This window comes from Numenius arquata, chromosome 1 (genome assembly GCF_964106895.1).
Source record: "Numenius arquata chromosome 1, bNumArq3.hap1.1, whole genome shotgun sequence".
Taxonomy (NCBI): Eukaryota; Metazoa; Chordata; class Aves; order Charadriiformes; family Scolopacidae; genus Numenius; species Numenius arquata.
Genome location: NC_133576.1, coordinates 4123614 through 4151354, shown reverse-complemented (window position 1 = coordinate 4151354; position 27741 = coordinate 4123614). Strand labels below are relative to the sequence as shown.

Below are 27741 nucleotides of genomic sequence, written 5' to 3'. Positions count from 1 at the left end.
ATACACAATGAAAGAGTAGGCAGCAGTGAAAACCTAGCATAAGAATGTTCCTGAGTAATTATTTTGGGAAGCTGCACTTCTCGAAGTTAAACTTTCTTGAGGAATGAAAGCAAAGCACAGTTTATCCAGTTCAAAGGCTGATTGGCATCTCATGGGAAGAGGAAATGGAGCTTCTTCACTCAAAGGATATTCTTACTTTTGAGTATGGAAGGTCTGTTGCAAATGATGGGAAAACATACAAAAACTACACTTGAAAATAGGTCTTGAACATGTTGCTTCCTCCATTAGATTTCCTTGACTGTGATAAAGTCTTTTAGTTGATTGGGGGGGGATGTGTGATCTTTTTTACTTTTACTTTAAAACTTAGTTTTTAAAGTTAGAAAATATATTACGCTTCCTTTATCTCAAGCAGAAGCTGAAACATTATGGAGCTACTTTTATTAATTTATACAAGTGCCTGGTGCCTGTCTGGATTTTAAGAAATAGAAGTTCATTGATACTGGATAAAAGTACAGTATGAGTAGAACTAAAAAGATTAAGGAGATGTTACTGTTTGACAATTTATTTTGTTGTGGCAATTTAGTCTAGATTTCATAGCTTTCACAGACAGAAACATCACTTTAGCAGCATTAGGAAAAAAAGCCAAACCCCACTTTATTCTTTGATCAGTAACTAAAGATTTCTGCCTGTTATTATATTATTATGCTGAATAAATTATGCAAAGTAATTATAGTTTTAAATATAAGACAGGGATTTGTCTCAATATGACCTCTTCATAAATCATGTTCTTCAGTTGTTTTTATTTATTTCTGGTGCTACTGTCGTTCATCCATTACAGAATAATTGGTTTGTGTTTTAAATAAAGGAAAACAAATAATAAAGAAACGGTATTTTCCCAAATAACTTTATTTATTATTCATCTTGTCATTTTGACTGTTATTCAGCCTTCTTGGAGATACGACTTTTGATATACCTGCTTTTCTTTGTAGCGCTGCAGCTGTGATCAATGAGCAATAACATTTTTTTGGGAAATTCATCAGGACTATCAGACTCCTGTCCTGCTTACTGAAGAAATTAGAGGAGATATGTTCCATCAAGGCAGGATACTGTGGAAGAATATTTTGTCATTATTATCAGAATGGCTGTGTATCATAGCAGGTGGTGCAGCAGTTGGAGAGGATTTGTGAAGTGGTGCTGAAAAGCCAATATCCACACTAGATGTACTTCAAGAGTTTTATTTCAGGCTAGCATTAACCTGGTCCTGCGGACTTGAACATCCATTAGCTGTTGGAGTCCAGTCAGGCAGTTTTATCAGAGGCAAGTTTTTGTTTCAGGGGTTGTGAAACTGTTCCATTATGATAGCTAGGGCATAGTAAGCAGGAATGATTGAAGAGTCATCTTCATAAGCGAATTTTGAGCTGAACAAAAATGCTAATGCAATTTCACCAGTATATACACAAGAGGAATGAATTAAGAGAGCTTGAATTACAGACATAGCACATGTAATTCTAGGAATGTTCAATTTATGAATCTTTAACATTGCTGAAAGTGAAAAGAAGGTTTTGTAATAAAGATGTTTGAATGATACCTTGGAGAATTGCCGCCTCTTCTTGTCTTCTGCAAGCTCATGTATTTAGTTGAATAATTTTAAACCACAGTGTTCAGAGGTGGTTACCAGTTGTTGCTCCTCATTTCCTAGGCTTTATTTTGACAACTTAAGAGGTGGGTTTTTTGTTTCTGCTTTTTCTTCCCCCTCAAAATGCTAAGCATTCATTACTTTAACTGGAATCACTGAAAACTTGATTTGCTTTAAGAAGGTTCCACATAAAACTGTATTATCTGAAAAATGAAGTCTTATGTCTAGTATTGGATACCCACAAAATATGTGAATATTAAGCTTAAGCTTTAATTTCTGAGAGTCTCCATTCCTCATCTGCATCCAGACTCAGTTTTGGTTTTTACTGTTGTGATAAATTACTTATATCTGAACTATGCCTGTTCTATGGTCATCATCACCAAAGGATGAATGCTACCATCACCAAAGGATAAACATTAACACCACAAGGACTGGTGTCATGCTAAGTTTTTCCTTGTTAGTTGAGAGTTTTAGTAAGAGGAAACAGCTTGTCTACTCAGTCAGAATTGCCTGGTGTACATTATTTTAGTTGGTTTTCCATCTATTGGAAATTTATTTCAAACTGAAATTCAGGTTATTAAGTGATAGCATAAAAAGGAGATTTTACTGTTTTTTTTTAGAAGGAAAGATACCATTTTCTCTGTCATCTCACTGTCATGTGAACTAACAGAGTAGGTAACGGTTATAGGAAGCTGCCATTGAAAGCAGGTATTTGGAAGGGGAGGGTGGTTTCACAAATATCTTATGGTATGTAAAGGAAACCTAAAAAGTCCTGTTTCCAGTACTGGGGAAGAGTTTACCGTTAAAGGTGCAGTTGTGTCCCAGTCCTTTGTTTTGTCCTGGTTACCTAAATTGGTTCCCATTCTGTTGGCTGGAGTGCTCTCCTCTAGGCTTTTCATCCATGTTTCCATTTTCTGCTCAGCTGGGGTTTTTTATGTTTGTGGTTCCCCCCCCCCCCCCCCCCCCCCCATGTCCAAATCTACTATTGCTGCAGTTAGCATCCTGATATTCTTCTGTCTTGTGGTCTTTCTGTCTTCTTTTGTTAGATGAGGTTTGCATGTTCCTCTGTGTTAACCTGAAACCCAGAAATGGGAGGTAAAGAAGATGGGACACAGAGCACCCGGATTCAAGGATAAGAGTGTCCTTTTGAGTGCCTGTAGGCCAATGTATACGCTTTTGTTTGTGCTGTGTGTGCATGCTTGTGCAGTATTAATTAAACAGTCATAATGAGAGGCTGAGACTTGCTCCGGGCTAGTGGCATCTTTCACCTTTTACCAGATTTGTAACGATAATGTGAGCTGCTTTTTCTAAAGCAACTGGATATACTTTTTTGTCGTATGCAAAGGCTACCTGTAGCTAACCATATTGAAGTTTGCAGCACTTTGCTGTTAAATTAAAAATGTATGCAAAGCTTTCTCTTCTCCTTTCTTTTTATTTAGCTTATATTGGAATCTTTCATAAAAGTGCTCAAGTTTCTGTTGTGCCAGGTTGATAATGGTGATCCACTGTTCAGGATTTTTATGTCATAGCTGGAAATTATTATGGAAGATCTCTCACTCCAGTATTAATTACACTTAAGTTGTATTAGCTAGAGAGTTATTTATTTTGTTATCTTTTGCTTACTTGTAAAACATAAAACTGCTTTTATCGTGTGTCATGGTAAGCTGTTTGTGTGTGTCTTCTAAGACAGTTGAGGATTTTTTTACCTTTAAAATTTAGAAAACTTAGGAAATATGTATAGAAGTATGGTTTTATAGTTGACTTAAACAGATTAAAGATCGTGCTGAAGCTGAAAGGTTATGTGAATGGAAGAGACAAAAGTTAAAACTGCTGCCTTTGGCTATTGTCTTGTGAAACCTAAGTGTAAGTTACAAGTCTAAATTTAGTGTGACTATACGATTTTGAATGTTCTTAAGCTGATAATACTCAAAAATACGGGAACTTTGTATGGAATTATGGAATTACTCTTCAGTTAGATTGTAAGAGCTATATAACCTTTTATGACTATACTTGTTGCTACTGTGACAGGCTTTGCTAGGTATAGATTTCAGAAACAGAATTAATTTTTGAATGCTTCTTCATATTGTGTGTGTGTTTTCTGTTTTTATTTTTGCATTAGTATCTGAAGTCCATATATCTCCTGATGTTCTTCTGGAGCACTCTGTGCCTTCTTCCTGCCTGGTTCCTTCTGACTTACTCAGTTTATCAGGTGATAATGTGACAACAGCTATTCAAACAGCCAACAATGTTATAAACCCAGCTGTTCTTGAAGAACAGGTAAAACCACAATTCTTGTGTTTCGGTATGGGAGCCTGATATATTAAATATCTTAGAATCATATCTTTTCTGTTCAAATTCAGATAAAATTGCCTTTTAAAAGCAAAAGGTCCTTGGGTTTCTATGATACAGACTTTGGGGTAAAATAACTTTTAAATTATGTTTAAATCCCCTAACTGGGAGACACCATACTACTTTGGGATGGACTGCAAGAGAGACAAGCGTGTTAAAGAGTTATTAAAGGTTAAAGCCATGCTGATAGTGCTGGGCGTGAAAGTAGGAAACAATAGCAAGAAGGTTCGCTAAAAACAACTGTTACTGTTAAAGCTGTAAAGATTATGGCTGTACATATAGAATCATAGAATTGTCCAGGTTGGAAGAGACCCTTGGGATCATCAAGTCCAACCATCTACCCTACACTACAAAGTTCTCCCCTACACCATATCCCCCAACACCACATCTAAACGGCTCTTAAACACATCCAGGGATGGTGACTCAACCCCCTCCCTGGGCAGCCTATTCCAATGCCCGACCACTCTTTCTGTGAAAAATTCTTTCCTAATGTTCAGTCTAAACCTACCCTGTTGGAGCTCGAAGCCATTTTTTATGTGTCATACTTGTTTGTTTTCCCAAGTTGTTTTAGAATTAGAGAATTAATTTTTAATGTTTATTTAATTATAATTAAATTAATTTTGGTTTTTATTTTATTATATTTTACTTTATTTTTCCCTTCCATTACTTTTGATTATTTTTTTTTAATTTTTTTTTTTTTTGTGATCTGGCCAGTCCTAGTTGTGTGATCTTGATCTCTCCTTGTGGTTGCAATACTGCTGAGAACTGATCTTAGCTTCTTTTTAGCTTTTTGAACTAAACGATTAGGTGAGTAAGGGAGGGAAAAGAATTTCTGTCTGGAGACTAGCACAGGAATGCTAGATTGCTGAGGATGAAAATTCAATGGATTTACCCGCCCAGGTGAATTTTTATTGCCATTGTTTGCAGTGACGTGTATTTGAACAAGTTTGTTTATTGTAAAGTTCATTGTTTCAGGATGCATAGTGGTATACGCTTGAATTAGAAAGTGCTCTTGGCTTTCTCTGAACAAAACAATATTTTGGGCTAGTTTGTGACCCTCCCGTTTTCAGGACTTAACGTGGTTTCTTATTTTTCTGGTAGTCTCATCAAGTCCTACAGCTACTCATGCTGGAGGCTGAATTTCATGATTAAGTCAGATTTCCATAATGAGACCATTTAAAAGCATTTCTCTAGAGCTATTTAAACAACCTGTACAAAATACTTGTTTTGATTAAAGTGACTCTTTTGCTTTCCTTTTGAGCAGTATCTGTTCACACTTTCAGGAAGACTGTGGTTAGTACAGCTCCAATAGTTCAGTCTTACTAATGAATTAGTTACTGTTTTGTATTTGTTCCCAGCCTAATGTTCTGGGGAAAATCTATAAAAAGGGAAGGAGAGATGTGCCCAGATGCAAATGATACTGAAGAAATTTTCTTAGAAATCCAGAAGTTGTGGGGTTTTTTTTCTTGAGAGGGGGGAGTGTTTATTTTCTTTTTTTCACTGATGCCAGCCAGGGTAATTTTCTGTGTTGAAAGCTCTTCGTCTGCCTCTCTGACAATGTTTTGATAAGTAAATTTCTGTTACTGGCAGGATGGTCAAAATTTGCTTTTCTTCAGCCACAAAAGATTCTACTCTTTTTGATTTTGGCTAACAGTGAAATGTGAATAACCTGTAACCTTTCTTTTTTGAACTAGGCCAGCAACTTTGGCTTGTGTGCTCTCTGAAAAGAGGACTTTGGATATTCCAAAATACTAAGGCTCAGGTGCATTTTTTTAGAAATAAAAAGTTGTTTGGTTAGGTATTCTTACTAAAGAAAAGAAATACACTTTGTTACTTCTGAATGCTTTTGTGTGCAAATTCTAGCTGTAGGCCATGTTTCACTTTTTCCCATCTTGTTCTGGTCAGCTACTGAGAGACCTGTGGTTCCGTAAACTCTCTTTTTAATGCAGCAAATAATACAAACTAAAGAATACAACATTAGAAAGTGTGACTAAAGGGAGAAAATGAGTTGAGAGGAGGTCCATCAACATTTTTAAATGGAGATCAGACTTTGCGTTTCCTTTCCGTGTAAAGGAAAATGGCGGGTGTAAAACTATAATGAAATATTCTTACACCTGTGAGAGGAGGGCATTAGGAGAACTGTATTATTCTACAATTGTATCTCCAGAGCCTCTCGAAATTTCATGTTAAAAAAAACTTCAACATTTCATTTTCTGACCTCATCTTTTTGACAGTGAGAGACTCTAATCTTGAGTAGTACTGAGGAGTAGAATTAGCTCATCTAGCTTCCCTTTGCTTCTTACAGAAGGGGAATTCAGAGCGCAAACTGCAGTTTCCTTTCTGGTTTTTCTTTTTTTTTTTGATCCATTTTTGTCATGAATCTTATGTATCCATGTACTGTCAAGATCTCAGCTATTTTGGTTTGTTTCTTTCTTGGAATCCTTTGAGAGATCCTTGTTTATTGAAAAGTCAATCTATTATTTGAGTGCCTGGAATAAAAGGTGTTAAAGGAATGGATTAAATCAGGTCAGTCAAACCTCTCTTAATAAAAACATTGAGATGTTCCTTTCACCACCCCTTCCCAAATCTCAAGTGCTCTTGGCTTTCAAATTGTTGTTGAAAAAGTAGCAGCTGAAATTAATTTACCATTTTTTTCCTTTGAAGTTCCTTTGCTGTGATATAAACAAGTTCTTGCTTTTTTTTTTTTAAGAGGGGAAAAAAAAAAAGCTTTGGCTTTTGTTAATTATACCACAAAATAGTTTAAACCTCACCTAATTTATTTTTGTGTTTTTCTGAAAATGTGGGCTTGTTATCAGTGTTTCATCTGTTTCGGGTTGTCTATTCTAGAAGCCTCCGTTTCAGTATTTTACTTCTACAGTTCACTGAAATAGCATTAACTAAATGTTGTAGACATGTCCCAATTACTCTTATTCTGTTGGTCTAGCGTCAAGATGAGATATTTATTTTAGCACAAAAAATTTGTATTCCCGTTCCATGGCTACTGTTTGCAGTCTGCATGGGTGAAAACATGGAGTGACTAATCCAAGGGGAGTTTATTTCCCTGTAAGCCTGATGCTTTGAGACAGATTATTTGGTTTCGCTTCTGTTCCTTTTCACCTCTTCTGAGTATTTTAACCTCATTGGAAAGTGAGGTTTCTGTGCCATCCTCTTTCTTAAAGCCTTCTCCTAAAGTATTCTTGAAAAGCAGTTGAGGAGATCGGAAGGATTGATGTGAACCCATCTTGAATTACTAGCTACTGTTCCGTTGTCGGAGCTTTCTTTTTGGCCAGCACATCCTACGTATGAGGGTGTGCATGGCCAATTTCAGAGAAGTGTGGTTTCAAAAAAGTAACCTTAGTATTTACAGTTCTTAAGTTCTGTAATGTCATCTGGAAATGAAATTTGACTTGACTGGAATGTTAAATTCCCTTTACCATTTTGTTTCTCTTATGAATTAGATTCAACCAGATATTCCAGTTGCCTCTTTGAATGTAATTGAAGACAAGACTTTAGTTACATCAGCCATTGCGTTGGTTGATGCTGAGACGCAGAGAACAAACGAAGCAAAGAGCTGCCTTCAACAAGCTGTTGCAAACCTAGAAATCAAGCTTTGCACTGCTGAAGAAGAAAAATTAAAAATTAAAAAGGTATGAATAGGTTTTTTAATGGAAATGTTTGGTACTTATATTGGATTAAAATATAGTTGGAGCTGGCAGAGATTTGCAATGCATTTTTTTTAGAGATTAGTCAAATTCCAGAGAAGTTGGCCAAATTTAGCCAAAATACTAATACTTTTTTTTTTTTTTATTTCTAGTATCTATTTTTTCATATTCTAGTATCTAGATAGATACTAGATACTATCTATCTAGTATCTATTTTAGGCTGAATTTTTATAAAGTTTCAGGGGGAAAAAAAACCAAACAAGTTTTCTTAGCATTGAGCCATGTGGCTAGAAGGTATAGTGATTCCCCCATGTTTTGGGAGTGAGTGTGTGGTCACTGAAGTTGAAAGTGGTTTTGACTATCTTTATGAACATAACATGTAACACTCTTTTTCTCTTTTTTTTTTTTCTTTTTTTTTTTCCCCTGCGAGCTCTGCTAGCTAAATTCTTCATATTCCTTCTGACCTGAATATGATCGAGTACCAAGCAGGGCTATGCCTGTAATTATGTGTCTGAGTTAGTGAAAGGTCACAGAGGCATGGGAGAGAAAATTTAATTTCTGCTATTCTTAATACTGATCCTTGATAGCTGTCAAGGTGTGCTAGGGAAGGAGGAAATGGCTTGTTGGAATTGAAAATGAGGATAAGTAACTAGAGCCAAAGATGAGGAGGTCTGGAATAGATTGATTTTGCTAAGAATTAAGTATATAAAGGGGGGCTGGGAGGGGGAAGCATGAATGCTGACTATAACAGGAGATAGGTTGAGAGCTAGACTCTGAATTGAAGAAGTTTTGCACAATCAGTTTCTATCTCCGCCGTTGAATCAAAGACTTTGAATCTCAAGAACTGTTTTTATTATTTCGTCCAGAAGCAGGATTGAACTAAACAGAATTGCTCTTTCTGTCCTCCTTATGACCCTCTCAGTTGTGCCTTTGTTTGAATAGCTGTACAGTGATCTGGCAGGTCATTTGTTTCTATACTGGCTTCCTGCGTGGCTGCAGAAATAGCTGTTCTTGAGCAACTGAAAGGGTGCCAACAGCTTATGTATAGTAGGAATGAGTTTGGTAAGAGCAACAGCTGCATTAAGAAAAAATAAAAATCTTTAGCTCTTTGTATAGCAAACAGTTTTGAAGTTTATTGTCAGTAATATCATTCTCCCTCTGTATTGGTTCATGTTGGGCAGGCTTCTAGACCGAGTCTCTGCAAGATGCCAGAATATTTTAACATTTTATTCATTTTAGAGTTGTAGGGTAGAGATCATTAGGGCTGTATGTAATGGGATTTCTGCCTTTGTAGTGAAACCATTTGCTAAAAGTACATTTAGTATGCTGCTTTTCAAATGCAGAAAGACAGAACAAGCTATTAAAAATATGGAAATAATTACAATAGAATAGAATAGTTCCAGTTGGAAGGGACCTACAACAATCATATGGTCCAACTGCCTGAGCATTTCAGAGCTCACCAAAAGTCTAAGCATGTTGTTAGGGGCATTGTCCAAATGTCTCTTAAACACTGACAGGCTTGGGGCATCGATCACTTTTTTCTAGGAAGCCTGTTCCAGTGTTTGACCACCCTCTTGGTAAAGAAATGCTTTCTGCTGTCCAGTCTAAACCTTCCCTGGTGCAGCTTTGAACCGTTCCCACGTGTCCTCACACTGGATCCCAGGGAGAAGAGATCAGCATCTCGCTCTCCCCTTCCCCTCCTCAGGAAGCTTTAGAGAGCAATGAGGTCGCCCCTCAGCCTCCTCTTCTCCAAACTAGACCAGCCCAGAGTCCTTAGTGCTCCTCTTAGGACACGGCTTCCAGGACATGCCTTTGATTTTAATTACCTTATACTTCTTGAAAATATTATCTCAGTTTAAAAACTGCAATCAGAATTTTCTTGCACAACTGTTTATCTCTCTGTATATTATGATAGCAAACGTCATAGTTTTCAGAACTGAAGTTAGTTGGAGTGATTACTGAATCTGTATTTTAACAATTCGCAAATGTTTGTAACTTCGTGTATTTTATTTTGTAAACTTTATAGGAATTAGAATCTTTACTGGAAAAACATAGCATTCTTGAAATGGATTTCTTGAAGGAAAAAAAAGAGAAAGTAACTTCACATCAAGATCATTACAAGACACTCCAGGTAATTTCTTTCTTGTATTATCTTATGTTTTTTTCAGGAGGATTTTGTATAGAGTGTATTTATGTCCAACAAATACTACTGTTAAGTATTTAGAGGCCTGCTCCAAAACCTTTTGAATTTAAAGAATTTCTAAGGTCTTTAGGTCTAAGCCTGACTTGGATAAGTAGATTATTGTAATTCAGACCACTCATTCTTAGTATGATCTGTTTCATAGAACAGATGAAAAGAAAAACACTTTGCACAGTAGATGTGTGTTTAACAGTACGACTTAGCACGTTCTAGAGTTGCTATGCCCAATTCTTTGTAAAGTATTAGCTCACTTGAATATGGAATAGTTTGTGTTGCATAATAAAAATCTCAGAAGTGTAATTAGATGCTAGACAATGGAATTAATATTGCTTCCATTGCAAAAATCAGCATTGTTCATTAAATACTTGTATGAAGTCTCACATACAAGACAAATTTTTCATTGAAGTTTTTGGTCTTCTTCCAGCGTTATAGCATGACAAACTAAATATTATCCACTTACAACATTTCAAAAGTTTCTTGTTGGTAATTCAGCTTCACTTAATGTATTTGCTGCTGTGGATGTTTTTTTTAAGTAGCTACTGCATTGTTTCCCGCTTGTACTTAAGAGTTTCTGTAATAATTTGATTGAATTCCTGGCTGCGGTGCTTCCTAAAGCTCATCTAATTATTTTTTTTCTTGTTTCAGTGAAAGAAACGTTTGCTTATCTATGTCATAAAAATAAATTTTTCTTAAAAACCTTTTGATTTATGGAGTATCATACCAGCTAAAGTTAATGATCCACATAAACTCTTGACAATCAAATTAGTGGATTTTATTTTTAATACTTACTCAGTGATCTTCAAGCAGAAATATTTTTAAAGAGTGGAAATGTTACTGAGACTTGCAAGTATCAGTCTGTCTATATCACACCTCTTTGAGTCAGGTACTACAGTTTACAGGAATGGCAACGAAAGGGTCATAACCTTTAACTTACGTTGTAGAAAAGCTCATGTACTTGCTCTTGTTGTCTTCTGGATATAGCCAGAATCAAATCAGAGAAGAAAAGTGAGTCATACTTCTAAGAGCTGACAGTTAAAATTACTTTCATGAAACTTGAATATCAGATGCCTTCTGTTAGTACAGCTTTTAATGCCAATTCCTTTTGTCTTTCTCCCATTGGCTTCTACAACAGTGGGGTCAACACCTGTGGCCACACACTGAGTAAATCTGGCAGCCACACAGGACAGATGTCTGTCTCACTAACATTTCTTTTTCCAGCAGAAACAGCTGGTTATTAGTGCTGTTGACTTGAAAAGCTTAAAAGCAGACTGTAGCGGTGACTCTGGCATAGCTGTGGGAAGTCTCGGGATAAGACTTCCAACTGAACCGATTCTGGCATCCTAACCTGTAGGTGTGCGTTGACTTAATTCCTCTTAAATTAAATTTCTACGTTCATATTTGAGTATAATATGTAAAACAAATGCCTCATGAGATGGTTCTAACTGCTTTTTACAAGAACATGCATTATTTCATGCACCTTTAAATTTACTAATTAACTGACTCGCAGCACTTGTGACTAGGGAATTCTCAAAAGCTGGTTTGGAGGTAATAGAGCTGGTCAGTTAGCCAGATCTTTAACAAAGTGATATTCAAATTAGACTCTTTTCTTTCTTTGTGAAGTTGTTGTGCTTAGTTTTGAGAGAAAATTTCACTAATCTTTGTCAGCAAAGCCAGCAATTATTTTTTTTCCGCCTTTTACTATTGATTTCTGCCTCAGTCAAGGGTGACAGTTATGTTACCGCAGTTTTGTTGTCACAAAATTGTTTCAATAAAGTATGCTTTCAGTTTTTTAATATTAAAAAAAAAAGTTGAAAGGCAATATAGGAACATAAAGCATATTACAGATGTTTTCTGAGCTGAGTTGGCATGTTGATGAAGTGAATCGTGTTCTGGACTAGTCTCAAACTTCCTTCGTTCTCAGTGTGAAGGTGTACCAAGGTAAAGTGTTATCATTTAACTGATAGGTGACGATGGAATCTTGCCACATTTATGCTTGTGTAAAAGAGAAAAATAAAAAGTCCTGTGTTTTGTCTAAATAAAAGTAGCTTTAAAAAGTCAAGATTGAACAGGGCATGTAGTATTTTCACGTTCTTACTGTTGTTTCCATATGTAACTGCAACAACCAGGGACAGTAAAGGGGCAGCAGTGGGTTCATAAATAGAATAAACAAATTGCTATTGGCTAGTTTTATAGAGTTGTTTGGATATTTAATGCAGTGGTCTCTTTGAGATCTTGAATTCCTACAAACTGGTAAAATTAGAGTAAAAATTCCCACATTCTTGCTTTGGTAGTATTTAAAAGGCAGAATAACATACTGTAATTCTAACTTCTTTGCATACAAAATGTAGCTCAGTTAAAATTGTTGTGGGAAGTGTTTTCTTGTGTGCAGTGTTGCAACCATAAAGTTGTATAAATGCAAATTTAGCTTTATATTTTTGCTATATAATTTTTGCTTATTTGGACAGGAAGGAAATAAGTGCAAATACATGTTTCTTTTTTTTTTGTTTTTGGTCAGTATGTCAGTCTTATTTTTTTTCCCCCGTTTTGATCACAGTCATTTATATTCATCTCAATTTTTAACACCTCAGCTCTTCTCTAAATGTGAGGTGCTGCGTATTTCCAAAACATTTAGTGCTAGTAGGTAATACATGTTTCTGATGATGCAGAATTAATGGCCATTTCAATCCTATAAATCTAATATTTTGCTGCAGCCCCATTGCAATACGTTGTAGAAATGAATAAATGCTGTGTTTTAAGACTACGAAACCCCAATTTGTAATATAGTGAAAAACCATTAACAGCAAAATGAATACTCCTGTTCTCTTATTTGCAAATCAGAGAGGGAACATTTAATTTAAGAAGGGAAAATAGTGCCTGGGTTCTAGTGCTTTTAGTAGGAACTTAATTCTTTGGACAGATTGCTTAGCTGATAAGACTTCCGATGCTTGGTCTATCTACAGACAACTGTTTTTGATGATTCGCTAAGAACTGGATCATACTTTTCCCTTGCTATTTCTTTGATTTACCACACAGTTGGACTTGAAGTAATACTGCATTGCTGCTGGAAAATTCTAGTTGTGGTTATACACATTTTTTCCCATCATCAACCCTTTCTGGAAGTTAAGCAGGCTGTTTTTTTAAAGAACAATATAGTTGATGTGGTGCGATCCTTCTTTTTGAAATAGATTCTTTTTTCTTTTCGCAACTGACATCTATTCTTCTAACTTAAGAAATCTATGGTTGTTTTGAAAGCATCAAAAAGGTTTTCTTTTGGACTCCTTGTTTCTGTTCTGCCTCTTTTTAGGGATTGTCTTTTAAATTTTCATTGAAAGAGTGGCTTCAGTGTGCTTATTTTATTTACCAATATTCCTGTTGTTGCAAAACGTCATGATTAAAAATGAACTAACTTAATACCATGATTTGATTTTTAATTAAGCAGGTCAGATAGACTCCCTGTTTAAATGATGTTTTAGAAAGGTAGGAGAGGAAGCTTTATACTGCAGAAAACATTGATAGATCAGTACATAATGTTCCAAAGAAACTTAAGCAGGGCATGCAGTAACACTTAAGTCCAACCATTGCTGGTATTAGATGTTTTTTCATTTATTTATTTCTGTAACTGTTGATGTTTGGGGAATTTTTCATTTGAGTGCCTGTGCAAATGTCACATTAAATTATAAAACTTCAAAATATGAGGAAAAGACTTTACATGCAGTTAAGGAAAGACGAGAAAAAGTGAACTTGAGATTCGGGGCTAGTTTCTTCCCTCCTAATTCTAAGGGATGAATCTTTTTTTATTCTGATTAGTATTGACTGTTAATTTTGGTTTTGGACCCATATATCAAACAAATTCATATATAATAGAATGCACACTTTGTTGTGTCTATCTCCTTGGTTTTTGACATGATGCTTCAAAATTTTAAAATACTTTGTAAGGTATGTAAGAATTAAAACTTTACTTTAATGCTAGATTCATCATGCAATTTTGCCTTTAAGTAGAATTTTACAAACAGTGATTTTGATGTAATTGTAATTTAGTACGGAGCATAATATGAATCTCAAAAATTGCACCTAATATATGTAAAAATTTGCTTGTATTCATAAGGTGTTGAAAAAGCAACGTTAAATAATGTGGTTTGATCTGATGATGCCTGATTTTATGTGTATGGACCCTTTTGATTTTTTTTCCTCTTAGTATTCAAAATGATGTGTCTTAACTGTTGCCCCACCACCACACTTCATGGAGTTTCTTGCTTTCAGAATTGAATGAAGCCTCAATATTTCATAATGTATCTTAAAATTTTTGATTTTAGATTCAAATAATGTCATAGTAATCTCAATATTAAGGAAATAAATGACTGAATAAGTAAATACTAGCTCTAGTGGTTACATGTTAAGCTTCCTATAATGAAAAGAATTTCTCTTGGAGAGCTGGCATTACATTTTTGCAATTCCAAGAACAAGAAACAAGGTAACTAATTTTGTTTTTGACAATGGCAAAATTCAGTTTTCTGATGACAGAAGATGTTCCAGAAATAAGTAAGGATGTTGGTTCCTGAGGAGGGTGAAGCAGCTTTGGAGAGCTGTGGTTTTGAGTGCTGAAAGTTCGGTGGTGTTGCAAGAAAGGGAATAGAGACAGCAGCTAAAAGTGAATAGAAGGTACTAATAAGGATTGAGGAGTGGGAAGTTAATCACAGATATCACCCGTTCTCTCTGCTCCCAGTATGATCTTGTCCAAGGGCTAATACTTCTTCTAAGGCACCTGTGTGGTGCTGGTCTGGAGACAGGACAGCCAGTGTGCATAAAGCACAGATGACTGAGAGTTAGGGGTAACTTCTGGTTCGCGCCTTTCATAAGGCACCTCTTCCTTCACAGTTCCCTGCGTTATTGGATTTTTTTCCCCTCCTCCTTCTCTATTTTTATTCCTTCTTCTGTTTCTCCACTTGTTCCTGCTCTTGCTTACCTAATGGATAAACTCAGCCCTTCTGTGTCTTCCAACTGCATACACCTCTTCTTTCTTATCCAGTACTGACAACTGGGGAGTGTAATTTTGCCTCTAATATGGGTACTTCCCAGCATTTGAGACAACAACAAACTGGGCTCTCTAACTTCCCCAGCCTCTGTTTTGTTGTTGTGTCCTGGTTTGAGGTAAACAGGAAAGCTGTCCATTTTCTAGCCAGTGCTAGACCATCTGATCCATCAGTACGGTATCTGATCCATCAGCTGTCCATATTGTGAGGAGTCTCAGTGGCTGAAACCTGAGGAGACAGGAGAGAAATGTGAAATTCACGTCTTCATAATGAATAATTGGCCTGTTCATGTTGACAATAAGAAGGTGTCAAAGTTCATGTATTTGGAATGAACACAGGTGATCCCAGGGAGAAAGCTTCCTGTTCTGGAAGACTCCGGTGTTGTGCTTTTAACGTACGTCAGCAGTCTCGTCCTTGTATGAACATTAATTTCCTAAAGTAATTTCAAGAAACAATCTTGCAATTGGATGTCTGGCAAAACAAGCTCTTGGAAGCACTTGCATTTGAAGTGACAGGGTGAAATGGTCATGTTTCCCAATGCTAGTTGGCCATATGATGAATAAATTTTGTATCCTGTATTGGAAGAGAGAACTTTCTCTGGAGGAAGTATTCCCTGTGTGTTTATACTCTAGTTAATATAGTGTACCCCCATCCAAACAGATAAGTCTTTATCCTCTTTCGATAAAGAGACCAATTTTTCTATTTGGGGGGATAGGTCTTGGGGAAAAAAAATAATGATAGTGATGGAAAATAACATGCAAGAATTTTTCTGTTGCCGTTATACTGAACATAAAATAAAGTACAGCGTGAGTCATTGTGCTCTTTCTTCAAACCGCAGTTCACCTTTGAAATAAATTTTGTATTATTTTGACTGCAAAGTTTATATCCATTCCAGAGAAACTGAAGAAGCAGGAGCTGACAGATTTACTTCTACTTGCAAGCTAAGTATACCATGGCGTGTTTATTACAACAAATCTGTGAATTTGGTAATTAAAAGGAAGAAATTATTTCTGCTTTTCTGAGATATTTCCCCCACCCTCAACATCTCTGTATGATTTTAAGAGAAAAGTTATCGTTTTCCTTTACTGAAAATGTGATAGTGTATAAGAACGCTTATAACAAAAGAACCATAGCTCCTGGTTCGTACTACAGTTTCAAATAGATTTTAAATAATTTCACTTCAACTTCAGATTGGGAAAGGAGGGTTGAAAATATGGACTAAACCACAGGCTGTGAAACAGATTTTCTCTTCTTGAGCTGGCTCTGGAGATCTATGGATGACTGATGTATCTGGATAACGTAAAGAGGAAAAATGCCTTACTCTTTTGCTGTCTTTCCTATTTCTGTTTCTCAACTATTGAAGTAGGTTAAACATAACTGCTTTAATGCTTGCACATTAGCTGTGTTGGACTGGTTTAATGACTATTTCAGTTTTGCCACACATGGACACTAGAAATAATGTAGGCAATTTTAATGGGAATTTAAATGGGAATTGATCAATTAATTCACATAAGAATCTTCATAAATCTCCCATATTTGAAAATGTCCCATATTTCTTAATGGAAACTGGAGACTTACAGTTGATTCAGAGTCTTGGCCTGAAGTAAATGATATCTGGAGTATTGCTCTGGCTGACTGCTGCTTTTGATTGCAACATTAGCAGTAAAGCACATATGAAAGCTTAGCGCTACTTTGTTTAATTAATAGATATCAGTCAAAAGGTTGATGACGTACAGAAAACATCTGATGATATTTGACAGTTGTGTCAACATTACGTTTTTGCTATGATGCTTTATAGTGAGCTTTTTGCTTCCCCTATATATCAGTTCTTAGTTTGAAAAATACTGCTCTAAAATTAATAGTGATAAAGTAGAAAAACTTCATCTAAAACGTTTCATTCACGGAATTACTGTAGTTGGAAGGAACCTCTTGAGATACGTTTTCCCACGACATTCTTGATTCTAAATTGGGGAGATGGATTCGATGGATGGACTATTTGATGGATGGAAATGGCTGGATGGCTGAATCCAAAGAGTTACAGTCAACAGCTGAATATTCAAATGGAAACCAGTAACAAGTGGTTGCCCCTCAAGGGTCCATACTCCAACTCCAATACGGGTGCACCCTCAGCAAGCTTGCGATTGACACCAAGCTGAGTGGTATAGTCAGTACACTAGTAGACTGATTGTCCACCATTGCCCACAGGTTCTTCTTTGCAACGTGGCTTTCTTGTCATTTGACACTCAGTGTGTTCTAGTGCATAGGGCAGGACTTAGCTTTTCCTTTTGTTAAACTCTAGCCTGTTAAGGACCCACTGCTCCTCACAGTTTTTCATCATCTGCAAACTTACTGAGGGTGCATTCTGCCCCATCATCCAGGTCATGATAGAAGAGGTTAGATGGTGTTGGCCCCAGTATCAATTTATGAGGTGCGTAGCTTGTCACCAGGTGGACTTCCTGCCTCTCTAAACCCTCTGGAATCAGGCATTCAGCCAGTAGAAGTCCACCTCAGTGTCCACTTATCTAACCCATACTTTCTGAGCTTTTCTGTAAGGATGTTATGGGAGATGGTGTCAAAAGCTTTGCTAAAGTAGAGATAAACAACATCTGCCACTCATCATAGAAAGCTGTCAGGTTGACTAAGCATGTTTTTTTTCCCTTAATAAATCCATGCCAACTACACCTTCTTGTATTTCGTGTGTCTGGAAATGGTTTCAGGGATCAGTTGCTCCATCACCTTCCTGTGGACTGAGGTGGGGCTGATGGGCCTGTAGTTCCTCAGACCCTCTTTCTTGCCCTTCTTGAGGACAGACATGACATTTGTTTCTTCCAGTCCTTGGGAACCTCACCTGATCACCATGATCTTTTGAAGATAATTCAGAGGGTGGCTTCAGAGTGACATCAGCCAGATCCCTCAGTGCTTGTGGCTGCATCTTGCTAAGGTGCCATGGACTTGTTTAAGTCCGCTTTGTTTTAATGTTGCCTAACCTAACCATCTTCCCCTGAGGGTTTAAGTCTTCCTTGCTTCAGACTTTCTCTTGGGTCTCAGAGGGCTGGGGTTCCTGAAGGCCAGTCTTACCAGTTAAAATTGAGGCAGAGAAGGCATTTTTCACGTCCTTTGTCACCAGGGCCTCTGCCCCACTCAGCAGCAGGTTCACGTTTTCCCCAGTCTTTCTTCAGCTGTTAATACACTTGTGGAGTCCTTTCTTGCAGCCCTTCACGTCCTAGCCAAATTCAAAATCAGGTGAGCCTTGGTTTTTCTAACCCCACCCCTACCCGCTTGGAAAACAACTCTGTGCTCCTCCTGGGCTACCTGTTCTTGCTTCCACCTCCTGTACTCTTCCTTTGTCATGACAGAGTTTAGTGAGGAGCTCCTTGTTCATTTGCTGCCTTTGCTTGATTTCTTACTTGTCTCTTACTTGTCATGATGGACCATTCATGATCTTGGAGGAGATAATCCTTGAATACCAGCCCTCTTTTTAGGGTTGTATCCCATGGGGTTCTTCCAAGCAGACCCCCAAAGAGACCAAAGTCTTCTGTCCTGAAGTCCAGTGTTGTGATCCTGCTTTTTGCCCTGTTCCTTCACCTCCCCTGAACTCCACCATCTCATGGTCAGTGCAGCCAAGGCAGGCTGCCACTGATCTTCACATTCTCAGACACTCCTTCCATGTTTTTAAGTGTCGGGTCCAACAGAGTGCCTCAGAGGTTGTTCCTCAGTCACCTGTGTTAGGAAATTGTTATTGATATGCCCCAGGAATCTCCTGGATTGATTGTGCCCTAGTGTGTTGTCTCTCCAGCAAATACTGGCATGGATAATGTCCCTCATGAGGACCAGAGCCTGTGAATGTGAGGCTTCTTCCTGTTGTATGAAGAAGGCCTCATCTACATCATCTTCCTGTAGACCGTCTGGTCTACAGGCACAGCAATGTTCGCTATACTGCTCTGCCTGCTAATCCTGCCTCATCAGTTTTTGACTGATCACCTATCCCAAAACAGAGCTCCACATATTCCAACTCCTCTCTCACGTAAAAGGCAACACCCTGTTGTCGCCTTCCCAGTCTTTCCTTCCAGAAGAGTCCATTTATGATTCTGGAAAAGGTGTTGTGCAGGAGATTGGAAACAGGTCTTGGAGGTAGGTGCTTTTTGTGGCTGGAGTACTAGAAAATGTATGTTTTCTTACAAAACTAATACATGACTTACATCCTGTTAAATACCATCTTCTAAGAAAATATTTAGGTTGGTTTTAGGTGCAGACATAGAGGAGACAGAATGCTAATAATGCAAAATAGGTGTGAAAAAAAAGTTATCTTCTGTACCTGCAACTAAATTTATAAATGAGATTCCAGGAAATTTCACAGGTCACAGTGGAGTTTAAAATTATGGAACACTGAAAATGGGGGATTTCAGAAAAGGCACTTTCAGAGATAGCAATGCATCTTTTTGCTGAACTGTTAAAGGTATTTATGGATATGGCAACAATCCCTCGCCCACCTCTATTTCAAATGTGTGCCAGATCTCTCACGTTTATTTCTTCACCTTTTATATTTTTTTAATGTTACTCTGTGTACTTGTCTTTCAGACACTCACTTTTATTCAAAGTCTCTGTTTATTAATAATTTCAGAGCTGTTTATCTTTTGGCCCGTTCCCCCCCTTCCCTCCACCCACCCCCAGTTTTGATGCCTTCTTTCCTCTAAATTATTTTTCCACAGCGTGAGGAAAACCAACTTTTTATTTCTGTTGGGAAAAGATTCTGTTCCTTTGCCTTTAAAGTTTGCCTCTTAAAGTTAAATTATATTTTTATGAATTATTTTATTATCTTGTTTCAGAATGATTAATTAGAAGAGTGGATATAAGACTAAGCATGCTAATTCTGTTTTAAAAATATACTATGTATAAATATACTTCTATTACACTATTGTACTGTTACTTAACAGCTTTGAGTCCCTAACTTGCCTTGTAGTGTAGTATTCAGTTATAGCCATATAGTGTGCCTAACATCTATTCTTCTACAGTCATGTGCCCCCTTTGGCTCTCTGATTTTAAAGATATGCAAGACACATAATGTGTCCTAGCATTATGTCCAGGATATCTAGGATATCCAGGACATCTAGGATATGTCCAGCATATCCTAGATTCATTTGAATCCATTGACTAATTTACATTTAGTGTGTCACAAGGCCGTCACAACTACTGCACGTCTCCATTTGTGCATTCACAGTGAGTGTGTCCAGGATGATTCATCTTTTTCTTTTTTCCTGTTTAATATGAAAATTAATATGAAAATTGAGATGCTTGTGAAACATCCAAATGTGTTTAACACTGATAAACTAGAGTTATTTACCACCAAGCTTGTTTCATCAAGATTTTTGCTGAGTCTAGCTTTTGTAGAAATAGTATCTTGTTGGATTATTGGGGGGATAGTGGAAACGTGCAAATTGTACTTGCAATTTAGAAACCCATGTAGAGCAGAACTTGGATAATTATACTGTTAAGGCCTTGCTTCTAGGGTTATCTGTTACTTGGCACACGCTTTTTGAAAAAAAGGTGGGGAACAGTGCCAAAGTAACTCCATGTCTTTGGATCCACTTGATCCTGTTTGTGTTCAATGTAAGGCATCCGAGAGAGTGTCTTGTTAGTACGCGACCATTGCTTGCTATCAATCTTAGCCAATATTAGCCAAAATGAGTAAATACTTTTAACAGCATCTTTGTAGTCATGTTTATCTACTTGGGAGAAATAAAATGCATCGCAAGTCTTAGGATGGTATTTTGGGAACAATTTTGAAGAATTATCCCTTCATTGCCCTTTAACTGCTAAATCATCTTATGTGGTTTGCAGTTCATTAATAGACTATGAACTATTGCCTAATTAGCCTATTACTTAAACATCTTCAAATTTACTTCTTCAATCTGCATTGAATTTTATTTGTATATAGTACACGGTTGGCATCGGAGCAGTTTGATCAGTTGAAATGTATCATTTGTCAAATATTAAGTAACTTTAATTTCTAGAAATGTGTTCTAACTAATTCATACACTGGAGGTTAGTACATAACTAAGAAAAACTCATGTGACCTACATGTCAAAGTTTATGCATTCCATGTTAACTTGGAAACTTCCTTGTTAATTATGCCTTTAAGATTTGGGCTCTTTTACTTGATTAAACTGCCAAAATATTAATATGTAGGCACAAGGCTTAACGTCTTAATTTCAACAAATAACTAGTGTTGTAAGCTACTGCAAAAGTGTGTAACAGGTCATTTCTATGTAGCTCCTGATATTAGGAAAGCAGTTACAATGGTAAAATACTAGTTATTGCAGTGATCACAATAGAATATAAATACAGCAATTTTGTATCATCAAAGTTGTAAAACTACCATCTGATTGTGGGAAACTTTAAAGGATAAAATAATGTATGGGACGTGGAAGAGATAAGGGAAGGTAAAAGTCAGCTCTAATTATATACCAGCATAACTAGGTTGCCATTCCATCTTTATTTTTTTTTTTCCTTCAAATAAAAATATGTGTTTATAAGGTCAAAGCAGTTTTATAGTGTATATTCTTACACTGATTATTTTTGTTTCTACTTATAGAAAACCATAGTGATGCTAATTTCTTTTAGTTACTTCACTGTTACTGTTCTCAAAAAAAAAAAAAAAAAGTTGCTGCTGAGACTTGTATAATTTTTTTCCTCATTTAAGGCTTAAAAGGTCCAGAACAGCATGTGACATTTAAAATAATCATGTACTTAAACTACTGAGAACTCTTTTTTACTTTTCTTGGCTGAAGTTTTATCATTTAAAGAAAGCTGGTACTGATGAAAACTAAAACATCTGTTCTTAAACCTGAAGGATGTTGAGATAAAACAGACATTCCCAGTCCTATGCAATTCCTTAAAAATAAACCTTCTACCTAAATGTTTTGCTAGGCAGATAATATTTTGATTTTGGATATGCATTACAAATTTAAGCATCCTCAAGCAAATAATTGTTTAGAATGATCAACAATGCATACAATAATGAAATTTAACTTAATCAATCAGACTCGTATTTTCATATTTTAATGCTTAAAAAATAATCCAAGACGCTGTGGTAAAGGATTGAAATCAATGTTGAATTTCTTCATGTATTTTAATATTTTTCTTTATATTAAGAATAATTTCCACTAGTAATTCTGCACTTTATGTAGTTCCTTTTTATGTAGGGATAACAATCCATGTTCCTGTGCTAGGTTTTCAAAGGGCTGAGCGTATAGTCTGAGTTTTGAGGGTAAGTATCTAGAGAGAAGTGAGTGTGTCACTGAAAAGTGAATTTCAATTCTTCTGCTGGGTAGAGAGTTTGAAGTTAGGCTAGGCAGCTTCAGGGAAGCTAAGAAGAAAAAATACAGTTTGAGCTCATAAGCAAGAAATAATGAAAAATATTCTGGACCTCCCTTATATTCAAACTGTGTAACTGGAAAAGTAGTTTTTAATTGAAGAGACTTCTTGTTAGTGATAAAGAAGAAAAGGAGATATCCATTTGTATCTTCATCAACTAAACCATAATTTCAGGCAGTGTTTTAGTTTCCCTGCTTTTGTGGCGCTGTTTTGTGAAATATTTTCTTTAAAAAGAAAAAAACCTCCAACACACCCCCAGAAAACCCCCCAAACCAGAAACAACTCATTGTACTATTTAATAACTATTATTTAAAACTACTAAGAAGATATTCTTATTATTACAGTTCTACGATAGTGTAATTTTTGTAATTAATTTTATAAGTAAGACATGTGATGCTTGTTTCCATTAAGGAATATTTATTCTTAGGCTTTTTGTTTTTATGGAGCAGTTGCAATTCTCATTGATGTCTTTAATAGTGAGTTGTGCTAAACGCTTTGGCTTGAACACAAGAAAATCTGCACTAGATTATGATGAAATTAGCTGCTTCTAGGGAGATCTTGCTCTCCTTTCTTCCATCTTGAGTCTTAAGTGTTTATCAGATATTTTTCAGTATTGTTATCACTTCCGTTGGATCTGCCTCATTTGGGAACTTAACCTCTTGTAAATAGAGTCAAATGTAATTTTGGTCACTAGAGGAGAACAATTCCTGGGTTTCTATGGAATCTGATCATATCTTTGCCATCTGGGAATTCTATTACCTGCACGGAATCCCCTCATGACCGGCCAGAAAGCAGCTGCATGCAGCTGGAGTGCTGAGAAGTTGCTTCAATGAATGAGACTTGGACCTGTCGCTTATAAAGGTTCATTTTAGCCATTTATCACTTTATCACAGTCAACGTTATTGTTTTAAACTAGATTAAGCAGATTTTAGATACCCTATCCTATACAGTTGTTACTTACTAAAAATATGGTGTCCATGTTAGGTGAGGAAAATTATTCAAGGCTTTATGGTGTTAAGCCAAAAATACAGTGGACATCTCGTACGCAAGGAGAAAGAGGACATTGTAGCTATCCTTTAACACTGAATACAGGAGTAGTCTGAAGATATCTCGTATTTCACATAATATTTTCATGAGCGAGTTCTCACATGGATGAGGGTCTAGTGGCACTCGCCCCCCTTCTTATGTTAAGGTTGTCTGTCTTTACTTGCACATTCTTTTGAGAAAGGAATATTTATTAAATAAAAATAGCAGTTCTTTGAGACATGTTGCAATTCCTATGACAGTACTTCATAAACTTTCAACACATTCCTGTTCTGTCACCACCAATTAAATTACCTTATCAGATGGCAGTCACTGCCATAGCTGATGAATTTTCCATTGCACAATAGAAAACCCAATAGTATTTTTTTAGGAAGAAACAATTTTTTTTATTCATTTTTTTGGTATTTTGTATTTTTAATCGCTACTGCACTACTTTAGGTTGTCAAATGTGACCTCCAGTCTTTTAAATACCTTTACATATGCTTAGTGAATCTGCATATATCCAGTTGAGGAAGGCTATATTCCAGCAAGGTTTGCTTTCACTTTTTGAAAAGACTTTTAGCCAAGAGCTTTACTGGAAGCAATGTTTGTGCCCCTCTGAAGAGTGGAGCTGCTCAGAACAAGAACATGTCTCCATCATGGAGTTTCTCGTCTGGATTAGTCGATTTGTGGGAGGTCTGACAGTGTAAAATACTAAGAATTTTCAAAGTTAGAATGCAGCTAAAGCTTTCTGTCAAATTCATTCCTAATGTTACAGACTTTTAAAATCTGTTTAAATTTTAATTTGTCTTATACAACAAAGAAAGCGTGAGCTTGTTTCTGCATCCCTGCCAGCTGGCTTCTAGAAAGGCACTGAAGGACTCTCGAAAGGGGCGATGTATGTATGGTCTCAGTTTTTAGAGTTTGAGGAAGTGATATTTGTGTCCAAATTAGAATCCATTTGCTTCTCACTCTCACTTTTTCAGCAACAGGAGGGTTCTTGCGGTTTTTATTCTGTCCTACTCTAGATTTTTTCTTTTTTTTTTTTTTTTTTTTGAGAAAAATGTGAGATCTGTTCTGTCTTTTGGGGTTTTTTTTTTTTTTTTTTTTTTTTACTGTGGGGTTTTGGGTGGGGTTTTCGTTGGTGTTTTTTAGCTCTGTGTGTGTTTGTTTTAAACTGCAGCATATTGAAGGGATTAAAGACGGGAGCTGTGGAGAGAGTTAATGTTGTTCAAAGAAAAAAAATTTCAAAGATGAGAACCATGGTTTTACCATCATTGGAAGGAAGGAGAGAGCATGGCAGGGGGGAAGAGTGTATTCTAAAAAGAATTTAATGGCAAAGTGAAAAAGATCTAGAGAGTGAATGAATGTTAGATACAGTAATAGAAAAGTCAGTCACTGCCTCAAAGGTATGCATGTGCAAGACTTGGATGGGAGTGCAGTTCTCATCCTGAGACAATGGGAAAAGGGAAGACTCTAAGAAGACAAACTTTATCCATGTTAATTCCATTCAGGTCACTTTATCTCTGCTCCTTGTTTGGGCAGGAGGCAAGTTGCTAGGCAGGTTTTGTTGGTTTTTTTTAGTTCTGTCCTAATTGAAGGCTTTTTATAGTGGGAGAGTTATTCTTTGCATATCCACGTATAGTTTTTATTACTGAAGTAAATAGAAGTTTCAGCTGAAGAACAGATTTGACTTAAATATCTTTCTCACACTGTCCACAACTTCATGTTTCATCCTTCAATTCATACTCTGCTCTTTTGCTTTCAAAAAGACTGACTTCTGTTACAAAAGAAATGGTATTTTTTCCTCGAATCTTTCTCACAATTTCTTTTTTTAAATCTTGTTATCAAGATCGAGAAGTAAATGGAGGATGTAAAATAAATAAATACATAAAACAGCCACATCACTGTCTGGAATCTCGACTTCCTTTTGGAAAGCGCAGGTATATGTCTATTTTTGTTGTTTTCACTATAGATTTGTAGTTCAGAATATTTATCTGTATGAGTCCATTTGCCTTTTGTAGCAAATCTCTACAGTAATAACAGCTTTTATAAAACAGATTAGATGACATAGCTTAATGATCTGTAGATTTGAAAATCTAGCAGGTCAAAAAGTTTTTCAATTTGCAATTAAATTTAAAAAAAAAAAAAAAAAAAATCCAAAAAAGACCCAAAACAAAAAAAAACCCACAAACCAAACCAAACCAAAAAAAAGTTAAGCCCCAACATTAGAATAGCTTTTAGTTACCTATAAGTAACAATGTGGTATCAATCATTGCTGACATTTTTCAGAAACTTAGATCTGATGTGTTCTGGCTTAAATTAAAAAAAAAAAAAAAAAGTAAAAAAAAAAAAAAGTCATGATTTAAGAGAACTCTTTGCTTAGTGAAAGAGAATAGATTAAATATATCATCCTTTTAATAGATTTATTAGGTTTTCCACCCACGCGCAGAAATGTAACTTCTGGAGTAAGTAGTTTTGCATTTAGTTCTATGGCATCAGTGTTTCACAATAAGTAAAATGGAGAAATCCCTTTTTTTCTTTGGTTTATATCTCCTTCCATTAGCTCACAAGTTAATAAATAAAGCATGTTACAGTTTTCACATGGGAATGCTCCTTAGATGTCTAGTTCCGTACCTGGGCTCCGAAGTATGAGGGGGGTTTTGTGGGTGGGGTTTTTTTTTGTTGTTGTTGGAGTTTTTGAGGTTTTCTGTTACAAATACTTTACAACTGGAATGTCATTGATGACAGTTGTAGTGTAGGGTAGATGGTTGGACTCGATGATCCCAAGGGTCTCTTCCAACCTGGATGATTCTATGATTCTATGACAGGCAACTAGAGCTTGTGATCATCTTTTGCTAATCAAGCCAAAGGTATGAATCACAGACTTAGGAACTAAATACTGTAATCTCTTTTTGTTTGTCTTATGTGTTGCTTGCAAAGGAAGGAAGCAAGACTATCTTTCTTCTGTCATGTATGAGTTTAACATCTATTTATTTTTAAGAAACGTGAGTTTAGTTGCCTCGGAGGTGGGAAGTGGTAAAAGAAGTAACAAAGACCAGACTGTCGCTCATCAAGCAACACAAAAATTGAACTGATTTTCGGGAGCCCGTGTCAAATGTGCAATTGGGGAAACAAGCAGGAGGAGCTAGACCTCCACGTATAGAGGCTGAACTATGACATTGAAATAATTGTGATGTGTTGGGGTACTTTGTGTGGCTGGATCTCTAGTATGGCTGATGGCTATCAGCTCATTAGAAGGGCAGAGAAGAAGAAGTGACGGTGTTATTCATAAATATGATCAGCTTCAGACCACAGAGCATAGGAGAGGACAGACGACAGAGTTCAGGAGAGCACACTGGTTTAGTTAGGTGATGAGAGGGCTGGCTGTCACTATGAGAGAGTTCTGTATCAACTCAGAGACTGAGAAAAGCCTCTGATTATTGAAGAGGGGCAAGAAGGATAACGTATGGATCTACAGGCTTGCCAGCCTTTTGGTCTTTGGGAAAATGATGGCGCAAGTGCTCTTGGGAGCTGTTTCTGGGCAGATGAAGAAGGTGATTTGGAATAGCCAACATGGATTTACCAAAAGATAAGTCAGGCCTGACCATCCTGATTGCTTTCTGTGATGAAACATCTAGACTATGGATGAGAGGAATGCAGTGGACATTGTATAACTTGACCTCAACCTGGAGAAGAGAAGGCTTAGGGGGAACCTAATAGCAGATGTGCTATCGAAACATAGGAAGTTGCAACTTGGTATATGAAAAAAGATATTTTTGTGATGAAGATAAGCACTGGGATGTTTTAGCCAGCGAGGTTGTGAAATCTCCATCCTTGGAGGCTGTCAAGGTCCAACCGGACAAGAATCTGAACGATCTGGTCTGAATTCAGTGTTGATCTTGCTTTAAGCAGGGGATTCATGATGACCTCCAGAGGTCCCTTCCAACCTGAATGATTGTGTGATTTTGTGATTTAATACTTTGGTCATAAACTGAGAAAAATAAATAGCCCACTCCCAGTCACTAAGGTCATAACTCAAATCCAGGGGATACTCCCCAGGCTGAATTATTTGGAATATTTTACTCCAATCTGGCCTACCTCATTGCCAGCAAAAAGATATTAGCAATTAAGGGCAGGGTCAGGAAAGCCTGAACCAAAAATGTGATTAATGCAGTATTTGAAATGTTACACTAATTAGAATATCAGTTACTGTAAACTTAAATCACTGTTGAACGGAATATAACATTTTTGGTGGTTTTAAATATATCTGCTTTGTTAGAATAGGAGCTAGTACAGTGCAACCTATCTATGCTCTGTATCAGGTTTTACAGTAAGCAAAATATAGTCATTCAGAATGTGGAACTGCATGACTAGCTCCCTAAGATACACAATAACAACAGAGAAGGTTGTCTTATAAAATCTGTGTATCTGTGATTTGGGTGCCTTTTTCTGGACCGTGGGAGA

The 27741-nt window shown here is 36.6% G+C and overlaps 1 protein-coding gene across 1 annotated transcript in view; it reads left to right on the top strand.

Moving 5' to 3' along the window:
- CCDC91 (coiled-coil domain containing 91) overlaps positions 1 to 27741 on the top strand; it is a 158787-nt gene that overhangs the window by 27744 nt on the left and 103302 nt on the right. Inside the window, exons 4-6 of the mRNA XM_074155405.1 lie at positions 3756 to 3913; positions 7444 to 7632; positions 9674 to 9778. Of these exons, the coding sequence (XP_074011506.1) occupies positions 3756 to 3913; positions 7444 to 7632; positions 9674 to 9778 (452 nt within the window). The remainder of the gene's footprint in view (positions 1 to 3755; positions 3914 to 7443; positions 7633 to 9673; positions 9779 to 27741) is intronic.